An 11,426-nucleotide genomic window follows, 5' to 3' on the forward strand; every position below is an offset into this window, starting at 1 on the left:
GTATATTTATATTCCCATTTGCCTCTCCACACATTATCATCTTACCTGTTTACCTACATGTCCACCCATAGAGTGTGTTTGTTATTATTGATAATGTGGTACTGTGTAGGTAACAGTATTTACTTTGGCTGTCTGTACCTCTTGTACACCTCTCAGTGTCTTCTTTTTCCTTAGTGATATTGTGCCTTTTGTTATATTGCCTTTCCTTTTACTCAAATCAAAACGATGTTTGTCCTTCTGTGATTGACTTATTTCACTCAGCATAATGTCCTCCAAGTTCATCCACATTAGGAAATGTTTCAGAGATTATTCATTATTCTTTAATTCTGTGTAGTATTCCTGCTACCAGTGTTTTTATAGTTACTGCTTTTGTCAAATTTTCTGGTGTTTTAGTCACAATATTATGGGACTTTGTGAACTATTTGTGAATCTATATCAGTAATTTTTTGAAAATAAAGTAGTAATTAAAGGAAAAGGAGAAAAATTTTTAAAAAGGCTACTGTTTAGTTACTAGTAATGTTGCAACTAATAATGTAATTCAATGTAGAAAGACTTTACAATTTTGTTGTTGTTGTTGTTATATGCCATCGAGTTGGATCCGACTCATAGCGACCCCTCCTTGGGTTTCCGAGGCAGTATCACCACTGAAGTAGATGGCCCCATCTTCCTTCCAAGGAGTGGCTGGTGGGTTTGAACCGCCAGCCTTCTGGTTAGCAATTTTGTTAGTATTCATATAATGTAAGAAATACCACATTTAAGCAATGTACAACTATATTTCTCATATATTAGTCTATGATTAAAATTGATAGCAAGTTCTGGTAGTGACTGCTAACCAGAAGGCTGGTGGTTCAAACCCTGCAGCCACTCCTGGAAGGAAAGTTGGGCAATCTACTTCCATAGTGATATCGCCTGGGAAACCCAAGGAAGGGCCACTATGAGTTGGGTGGACTTGATATCACATAACAACAACAACAACAAGGATTCTGTATGGTCTGGTACTGGAGGAGGTCCATGGGGCAGGGGAGGGTTGACACCAACCCTAGTAACTCCAGTGTGGAAGAGACAGAAGATGTTTTTCTGTTTTGAGAGGTGCCGTTGAAAATTGACTTTGGCTGCTGATGCAATAGTTTACTGTAGTGGGTTTCAGAAAATCTTCCACCTGTATGTCAATGCTAAAGGGAAATTTAATGTAAATAAATGCATGTGTGCGCAGCTTGAACGCCTTTAAAGGATATTTTCTGACCTCTACATTTGGTTTATTCAATCTGAAACAGCCTGTCATTTATCCAGGTTACCAAAAAAATACAAAATAAATTCTCCTTACGTCAGTTTACTTGGACTCAGAAAGTGCTCTCCCTGACCGGGGAACCTTTTAAAGACTTGCGTGTCACGCCGGCGGCAGGGGGTCGCCGCTGTTGGGAACGGAGCAGGCCCTGAAGGTCCCGCCTTCCCCCAGGGTCGCCCCTCCCTCTGGCCCCGCTCCCTACTTCCCCGGGACGCGCCTTCGCCTCCTCCCTGCAAACCCCAACCTCGGGCACAGCGGCGGCCTCAGAGGTCTGGCGCACGTCGAAGCCATAACGACGAGGCTGATTTGTGGACCATCATCCCCAAGCTTCTCTCCCCCGAGCCCCTCCTTTGCCCACTGCATGTGCCAAGAGAGTCAGGCTGAGCAGGGGGAGGGGAAGATTTACACCCATTCCCCTTCCCCCAGCCCTCCTGGCATTTCGATTCAATTACACCTTTTACTATTTTATTTCTTCTCTTTAGACCATTCGGCCCCCGGATCTGTCCTTCCGGCTTTCGCGGCCCCTGCTCCCGCGCGCGGGGATGGGAGAGCGAGGGACCTGCCGGCGCTCCGCCGGCGTGTGTGCCAAGGTCCAGCCGCCGCGCCCGCTGCCCAGAGTCTGTAAGTTTAAAAGCTCCTCCGGGAAAGGGAGGGCGAGGCTTTCCACGTCCCCGCAAGTGATTTAAAATGCAAAACCCAACACAGGTTTGCAGTGTTGGATGGACTTTTCAAACACTCTATGACTGTGTCTGCAGCCCACAGCCTCTCGTGTATTTGATCCCATCGATGTGAACAAGTTTTCAAGTAATAATATTACGAGTTCCATGGGATACTTTTTGTAAATGCAGCTCATACTTCCTTCAAATTTAAAATAATTCTTCATAGCGTTCAGTTATGTCAGGTGACACTAAACATAATGTTTACACTGGGCACGAATCCACGGCCTTTTCTTTGCATATTTCTAAAAATAAAGGAAGGAGGATTTCCCTTCTTTACTTTTAAATTTGCTATATCATCTGAATACTTTAATAAATAGATCCTACTGCAGTCTAGCCTTAATTTTCATCATTGACACTTCGAGATTGTATGCTTGCCCTAATCTACAGACATGCTTAATCTCAGCTAATTATCTGAGCCTGCTGTTTACATGAAAGTTCCTGATTTTGTATAACTAAGGCTCTGCCCGTATGTGTTGAGAATAAAAAGGGCAACTGAAAAAAATTTCCCAATTCAGACCAAACAACAGTTTCTATCTCTAAATCTACACACACAAGTCTGTATATTTTTACAATAATAATAATAAATTATTAGTTTAATCATCGTTTCCCTCGTGCAGGAGGACAAGTCTTGGAAGAAGGAGGCAGGTCAGAAGCAAGTGGATAGGCTGGCTGTGGTGACAGGACGATGTTGGCCAGAAAGAGCATCATTCCGGAGGAGTATGTGCTGGCACGCATCGCCGCGGAGAACCTGCGCAAGCCGCGCATCCGAGACAGACTCCCCAAAGCCCGCTTCATCGCCAAGAGCGGGGCCTGCAACCTGGCGCACAAGAACATCCGCGAGCAAGGACGTTTCCTTCAGGACATTTTCACCACCTTGGTGGACCTGAAATGGCGCCACACGCTGGTCATCTTTACCATGTCCTTCCTTTGCAGCTGGCTGCTCTTCGCCATCATGTGGTGGCTGGTGGCCTTTGCCCATGGGGACATCTATGCTTACATGGAGAAAAGTGGAACGGAGAAAAGTGGTTTGGAGTCCACTGTGTGTGTGACTAATGTCAGGTAAGAATGTGGTGGGAGGAGGTAGGATTGCCAAGTAGCATAGCAAAAACATTATACCACCTTTCTTCTACCACTCTCTTATTATGTTGAAAGTGAAATAGAGGGTTTGCTTTAGAAACAAAAAAGTAAATAATAGCAATAATCTAAACTATTAAAAACTTTTAAAGTGCAACTTTATGGGTAACGAGTCCCTGAAAAATGTGAAACTTCAATCTCTTAGACTAGACTTGAAAATTTTATACGTTATTTAAAACATTACTGTGGTTCAAAACAATTACCAAAAAATAAAAAATAAATAAACCACATACATTTAGTTTTCAGTATATAAAAAAGCTGCTGTCCATAATTCCAGTGTCCACAAATAAATATCTCTGATCAATAAAAATTGTTATGCAGATGGTAGTAATATTTTTCTGTTATGTCTCTTACCCATAATATTTTCAGAAATAGTGAGGAAAAAAACGGGGAGACATTGGTGAGTAGGGTACTAGATTAAAAATCTACTAAAAATAAAATAAATAAATATAAACCATCTTTATTAAGATTATCTTAACATAGATAATTCCTTGCCTGGATTCTGAATTAAAAACAATGTTAAGATTTAGAACTAAAGAAACATGAATTTTTAATTGACTTGGTCCAAAATTTTCATGGATGGGATTATATATAAATGATTTAATGTTAGGCTCTTCATTCAAAGTCTTAAGAGGATAGAAAAGAGATGATTCTTGGATTACCGAAGTTTTGCTTTTTCTTTTATTAGTGAAGACAGAAGTGAATTTGTTTTCAATCATAATCTTTTCATATTTTCAAATGGTCTAAGAACATTTGGCTGGGGTGATATGTATCTTAATTTGTTTTGTTGGAATGTTGAAAAAGATAATTTATACTCATTGCAAAAACATTTACTCTGAAGCAAAACAATAGTAATAATAATGAAAATGTTTGCAGGACATTTTCTGAATAATGTGCCAAATTCACATAGCACACAAAGCAAAGAAATTGAACAAAAGCCATACTGCCAGGAAACTGTAAAGAGTGAGACCTTGACTGACCCTGGAATCTTATAAAATTAGCATATACCACTGTAAGAACCAGAAACTTAGTCTATGAACTTGTCTATCCTCCCATTTCCTAAGTAATTGCAATGCCAGCATATCACAGAGGAATGCAGTATTTGTATGTAGAGATTTTTTTTCCTTTTCCTTTTGTTTCAAAGGAAAATGTAAGTGAAAAATGTAGGTGATGATGAGTATACCAGTTACAAAGAAAACCACTGAGATACTGTGTGTAATAGGTACTTGGATGTCAAAAATCATATTCTATAATATTTCTCTTTAAGAAAATTATTGGAAGTGGCATTGAATCATTTTCTTATCGAGAAATTTTTGATAAATATGCAGTAGCCACTCATAAAAAGATAATCCTTGAAAATAAATGACAGATTTTACTCACAAGACAAATACATTCTTTTTTCCATGAAAATGAAGTCATTAAGTAATGTATTAAATATGTATCATAAAAGTGATATCCTTCCAATAATTTTTTTAAAAAAGAAGTTTAGAGTGTCTACTGGTTATAGCTGTTAGGTCTTATTTTTTGTAATTAGATGTGATCCAAAGCATATTCATTCAATCCCTGATTTACTCATGCCTGTATGAACATTAAGTTAACTATGAGAAATGCTGAAAATACAGCAGGACAAAGTTGATCTTATCAGCATAACAATTTTAACATTTTAAATTGGACTTCCTACCTAGGAAAAGTTCTTTGCTATCATTAAGGTTGTTCTATTTTTACTGATTTTATTTTAATATTGTGGTGCTATTTATACTTTAATCTCAACATACAATTTAATCATAAGAAACCTTCCATTATAATAATAATAATAAAAATCACCAAAAATATAGAAACAAAAAAATTTCTGTTCCCTCCCAAAGGGAATTTAAAAGATGGCTAATAATGATTCTTATTCTTTGCATTTCCTTTCCTAAGTTCAATGTGGAGCCACATCATCAAGATGGGGAACAACTTTTTCAAGTGGATACTCATCAATATTCCTAAACAGCATCCCACACTCTGGTTTTAGAGTGGCTCACTTTCTCCTTCGTGTAGATCACTCTCTGAGTCAGAAAGTAAACCAGCACTATTTCCCCTTTCTCATTATGATTCAGACTCATTCTTGGTAGCAGAACAAAAGAAGAACTAAACACTCATCTACTGACATTTTTTAGTATGATAGGCATCCATAAAAGGATGGATCTTTTACCATATAATGTTAGAATTAAATTCCTTCATAAAATAAGCAATAAGACATTAAATAATACATTTGGTAATAGTCATCGTTAGACTGCTCACAGAAATATGGATGGATTATTAGAAATCAATGCATGTATGCCCTTCCTCTGGAGCCATTCCTATTCTTTGCCATAGTTTTGGACCATGTGGCATACCTTGGTTTGTGTAGCTAGTGCAAGAAGCAATTAATGTGGTTTCCGATGAATCTTTATCTCAAGAAAGAAAAAGAAAAGGCAACTTTCACACTCTACTTAAAAGCTAATCAAAAAAGGCATTTATGCATGCTCCCTTACCCCTCCAGGTGCCCCAGCAAGGTGCATTGTATATATCAAGTCCTCAAATGTTTTGAAAATTTGCTCACTCATTGTGTGTGACATTAATAAATTGTCTCTTTTGATGATGCTTTGGCACATGACCAATGCATGGTTTCTCTTGGAAAAGTTTGAAATTGGGGTTTGGGGAGGAAGACAGGACTAATATTGTTTCTATTAAGAAGCTGTAACAATGTTTGGAATGAAGTAAAATTAAAACCAAACTCACTGCCTTGGAGTCGACCCGATTCATAGCGACCCTTCCTTGGGTTTCTGAGGCAGTATCGCTGTGGAAGTAGATTGCCCAACCTTCTTTCCTAGGAATGGCTGGTGGGTTTGAACCACCAGCCTTCTGGTTAACAGTCACATGCCGTAGGCACTACGCCACCAGAACTCCTAGTGAACAAATTAGTGATACCAAACAAACCCGTTGCCACTGAGTCGATTCTGACTCACAGTAACTCTACAAGACAGACTAGATCTGCCCCATAGGGTTTCCAGAGCTGTAAATCTTTATGGGAGCACACTTTCTCCTGCAGAGTACCTGGAGGTTCCAAACCATTTACATTTTGGTTAGCAGCTGAATGCCTTAACCACTGTGCCACCAAACCAAAAAAAAAAAAAAAAATTCACAGCTGTAGAGTCAATTTCAACTCATAGTGACCCCTCCTTGGGTTTCCAAGGCGTTATTTCTGCAGAAGTAGATTGCCCAGTCTTCCTTCCAAGGAGTGGCTGGTGGGTATGAACCGCCAGCCTTCTGGTTAGCAGTCAAATGCCTTAGGCACTACACCACCAGAGCTCCTGCCAGAGTGCCTTAATTAATAATAAGGATAACCGAATTTAGTGTAACTCAAAAGAGGGTGGAGGGTGGTGGCTGAATCAGAATTACCTGAGAGCTTTCCAAAAAGTCTTATCCAGATCTGACCTTGAATCTATCATGTCAGTGTCTATACACTGTGATGTGCAATGTGCACTTTGAAAAAGCTCCCCAAAGAAATTCTGACACTTGCTGGCTTCTTCCCATTTCCACTTTCAGAGCACTTGGCCAGAATTCAGAAGATTTGAGTTCTTATTCATTATATGATCTTGATACAGACATTTACTAATCTCTGCCTCAAATTCTTCCTTTAATAGCTTCTGTATTTGCTATATCTCATAGAAGACAATATGACACATTCAATAAGAAAGGACCTTTCTTTCCAAGTGGCAAGATACTCTTTATTATTAAAAATACTAGCATTTTTGAATAATGTGTTTTGTACCACTTTGTAGAACTGTGCCTTGTGTACATAAGGCACACAATAAGTATTAGAAAGTTAACATGATTTTAAAGATTATAAATAGTGAAAAGCTCACTCATTACTTTATGTTCAGTATGACATAAGCCACTTAAACACAAATGTTCAGGAGCAAATGCTTAGGTTTTTTTTTTTTTTTCTGGTTAAGTGCTTAGTTAAAATGTTTTTTGGGGTAAATTCTGTATGTTACTGATTGTAATTTAACAAATAATTTTCAATCTTATGATATGTCATTGATGAAGCTATTCTTTATGACATAGGCATGCTTTACTTTGTGAAACTGTCTACCAAGAAGATGCCTATTATTTTATTGTATTAATGCTTTCTTTCATCATTTAATGACCTAGAAAACACTAACAGAGTTGTATCCTAGGAATCTGGAGGTAGTGTGCATATAGAAACGAAACAAAAAGAGCTTGTGCTTGGATTTAGGCATTTGACAAGTTAAGTTGACTGGTATTTCTGAAAGCATTTGATGGCCTTTGGGGGAAGAAAGTGAAAAATCCAGCATAATATCTTATTATTCAAAATTTGACTCAATGGTGGTGTTTTTTGATATCGTTCCTTGCAGGTCTTTCACCTCTGCTTTTCTCTTCTCCATTGAGGTTCAAGTGACAATTGGATTTGGGGGGAGAATGATGACAGAGGAATGCCCTCTGGCCATCACAGTTTTGATTCTCCAGAACATTGTGGGTTTAATCATCAATGCAGTCATGTTGGGCTGCATTTTCATGAAAACAGCTCAGGCTCACAGAAGGGCAGAGACTTTGATTTTCAGCCGCCATGCTGTGATTGCTGTGCGAAATGGCAAGCTGTGCTTCATGTTCCGAGTGGGTGACCTAAGGAAAAGTATGATTATTAGCGCCTCAGTACGCATCCAGGTGGTCAAGAAAACAACCACGCCAGAAGGAGAGGTAGTGCCAATTCACCAACTAGACATTCCTGTTGATAACCCTATTGAGAGTAACAACATTTTTCTGGTAGCCCCTTTAATTATCTGCCATGTGATTGACAAGCGCAGCCCCCTGTATGACATCTCAGCAACTGACCTTGTCAACCAAGACCTGGAGGTCATAGTCATTCTGGAAGGAGTGGTCGAAACTACTGGCATTACCACACAAGCACGAACCTCCTACATCGCTGAGGAAATCCAATGGGGTCACCGCTTTGTATCTATTGTGACTGAGGAGGAAGGTGTGTATTCTGTGGATTACTCCAAATTTGGCAACACTGTCAAAGTAGCTGCTCCGCGGTGTAGTGCCCGAGAGCTGGATGAGAAGCCTTCCATCCTTATTCAGACCCTCCAGAAGAGTGAGCTGTCCCATCAAAATTCTCTGAGGAAGCGCAATTCCATGCGAAGAAACAATTCCATGAGAAGGAACAACTCAATCCGAAGGAACAACTCTTCCCTCCTTGTTCCAAAAGTGCAATTTATGACTCCAGAAGGAAATCAAAACACATCAGAATCATGACAGGAAGACATTATAAGACAGTCTTTTTATTAAACTTTAAAGGCTCATTTTGGGCACTCTCAGACTGAACCAGAGCTGGAACACAAAAATTTGTTTCTACGTTTTAATGCACTAAATGATATTCATATTCAGATAATAGCACTTTTTTATAACAATAAACAATAACACTAAAGGTGGAAGAATCATGCCTCAGTGATTTCATACATAGTATTTGTATAGTATCTATAGTATAGTATTATAGTATTTGCAGTGGTGTGCTTAAATTATATATAGGATAATATATATGTATATATAGTTCTCATTTCAATTTTAAGCACAATAATCTATTAATATTAATAGAAAAGAAGAAAAAAGTTGGCCATGAAATGATTTTGTTTGAAATGCTTAGTTGAACCATAGATCTCTGTGTTCTGTTGGAAATGAGAGTAGAATAGGAGAGGAGAAAATATATATGTTATAAACAACTTTGGCATATAATTAGTATGCTGCCCTCTCCTTTCTCCATAGTACTGCACCTCAGAGAGCTATGTGATTAGAAGCAGCAGGCAAAAACTTCTTAGTACTATCTGCTTCTAGGCAGATTCTGTTCATTCACTTGGCCCTCCCTTCATAACCACCCCCACCCCTGCTGCTGCCCTGCCCCTGGTGTTTCCTGGTGCTTCTCAGGGCAGTCAGTTGGGCAGAATTGGACAAAGAGTCTCTGCAAACTAAACAGGGTTTGGAGTGAAGGTAAGAACATTCCAGTTGCACTTAGGACTGGATTCCCAAAAGTGACAATGACTTCCTTCAGCTTTGCACTTCTTATGAACCTCCCCAGGGAAATACTGTATTGAAAATTTTTATTAAAATATTTTATTTATATTCACTATAGTTTTGTGATTTCTTTTTCACAAAATCAACTCTAGTTGAAGCTCAAGAGAAACATATTTAGAGGCATGTGAAGGAAATGTCTTACAAACCAAAGCAATAACACACATACCTCTGAGATCCCTCTCTCTGAGCTCTCTTGCTCCAAGAGAACTACATTTTGTTTTGATTTCATATTATTCCAGATTTTAAAATGTCCTCTTTGCTCCTCTATGTGATCCCTATGTGTCATGAACATCCGGTAACATTTTTTTCTTTGAATCTCCCATTTCATATCTTAAAGCCACACTTCTTCCCTCAGTACTATCCCATTTCAGACCTGGCATATATAGATTTAGGCCTCTGAGTGGCACAAATGCTTTCCACTTACATACCAACCTGGAGGTTGGCTGTTCAAACCCACCCAACAACAATGCAGAAGAAAAGTCTGGTGGTCTGATTTTGTAAAGATTGCAGCAAAGAAAATGCCATGATGCAGTTCTACTCTGCAATGCATGGGATTGCCATGAGTTGGGACTGACTTGATGGCAAAGGGTTGAAGGTGGTTTTATTTTTGTCTTTTTGAAAACATGTAGAGATTGAGTGTTGTTTCTATAATTAAAATGAGGTGTTTTTTTTGTTATTGTGTTTGTTTTTTAGCAAAGCTTGATTTCATCATTCTCATCCTGTTTCTTCAAGAAAAGAGTGGTATCTTAGTTACCTGGTGCTGCTATAATAGGAACACCACAAGTGGGTGGCTTTAACAAACAGAAATTTATTTTCTCACAGGTTAAGATGCTAGAAGTCCATATTCAGAACACTGGCTTAGGGGAAGGCTTTCTCTTTGTGTCCGATCTGGGAGAAGTCCTTGTCTCTTCCATTTCTATTACTTGGTTCCTTGGGGATTTTCATGTGGGGTGGCATCTATTGTCCTCCATCTCTGCTTGCTTGCTTGTTTAATCTCTTTCACATCTCAAAAGAGATTGACTTAAAACACAGCCTACATTAATCCTACCTCGTTAACATAACAAAGAAAACCCATACCATAGCAAAGAAAACCCATTCCCAAATGGGGTTAAACCACAGATATAGAGGTTATGATTTACAACACATATTTTGGGGAGACAAATTGAAGGAGTAAGCTATGGTTTATTCTCACATTTCGTATAGCTGAACATCAGGAAGCTGAGCTCTTGGAAATCTTTTGCATAGATTTTTTTTAAAAATGTATTTTAATTATGAACATTGAAATAGATGATCATGAATATGTTCAATTCCTACATTAAAGAAAAGACTCATGATTCTAACCAGGTGGATAGAAGGCACTTGACTGCTAACCAGAAGGCTGGCACTTCAAACCCACCAGTCACTCCTCAGAAGGAAGGTTGGGCAATCTACTTCCGTAGTGATACTGCCTCAGAAACCCAAGGAAGGGTCACTATGAGTCAGGTCCGACTCGACAGCACACAACAACAACAACCAGAGCATTAGTAATAACTAACTGAGGAAGTTCTAACCACTCCTTTGAATTCCATGTATCAAGCATGTACTTGCAGCTGCACTTTGTTGTTATCGTTAGAATATGTACTCACTTCTGTATAACTTATAAAGAAAAATTTACCTTAAGAAGACTTACCCAGTAGCAATCACAGAGGAGGGTAAGCAACCGAGCAGATTGAGAAAGCAGCTGCCACAGCAGCAATGGCAACATACGTAGTACTTGCCGACAACTAAGTAACAGCTCCAAACATTTGTGAAGATGACACAGGTTGTGGTGTAGGCAATGTTGGTAAGACACAGTGAGGCTGAGATGCAGAATTTCTGAATTCAGGTGATACAGAAAGCCCTGGCATCTAAAGGAAAAGCTTGCTATAGAGTGTGGGCAGTTACCTCAATGACTTTCCAGCTGCAACAAAATGCTGGGTGCCAAGAATGTAATGACCACTATTTAATGGGGAGTGAATGGAAGAGTTTGATGAGGTTTCCTATGTCAACTCATGGTCCAAATAGGGCTATCATTTAGCTAGTAACAACCACATCAAACAAAAGATTACATTAACAGTTTCTAAAAATCAGCAAACATTTTAAAGATTATTAAAATGATGTGATGAGATCTTTTGGTGAAAATATGTTTCAAT

General features: G+C 38.8%; 1 protein-coding gene across 1 annotated transcript; it reads left to right on the forward strand.

The window, feature by feature from the left end:
- The first annotated feature begins 2,689 nt into the window (after positions 1–2,689).
- KCNJ8 (potassium inwardly rectifying channel subfamily J member 8) lies at positions 2,690–8,442 on the forward strand. Its single transcript, XM_007946782.2, has 2 exons — positions 2,690–3,063; positions 7,542–8,442. Exons 1-2 carry the CDS (start codon positions 2,690–2,692, stop codon positions 8,440–8,442), a joined length of 1,275 nt encoding a protein of 424 aa, XP_007944973.1.
- The last annotated feature ends 2,984 nt before the right edge of the window (positions 8,443–11,426 follow it).

This window comes from Orycteropus afer, unplaced genomic scaffold (assembly GCF_000298275.1).
Source record: "Orycteropus afer afer isolate SDZICR_OR568_19922 unplaced genomic scaffold, OryAfe1.0 scaffold00171, whole genome shotgun sequence".
NCBI classification, from domain to species: Eukaryota; Metazoa; Chordata; class Mammalia; order Tubulidentata; family Orycteropodidae; genus Orycteropus; species Orycteropus afer.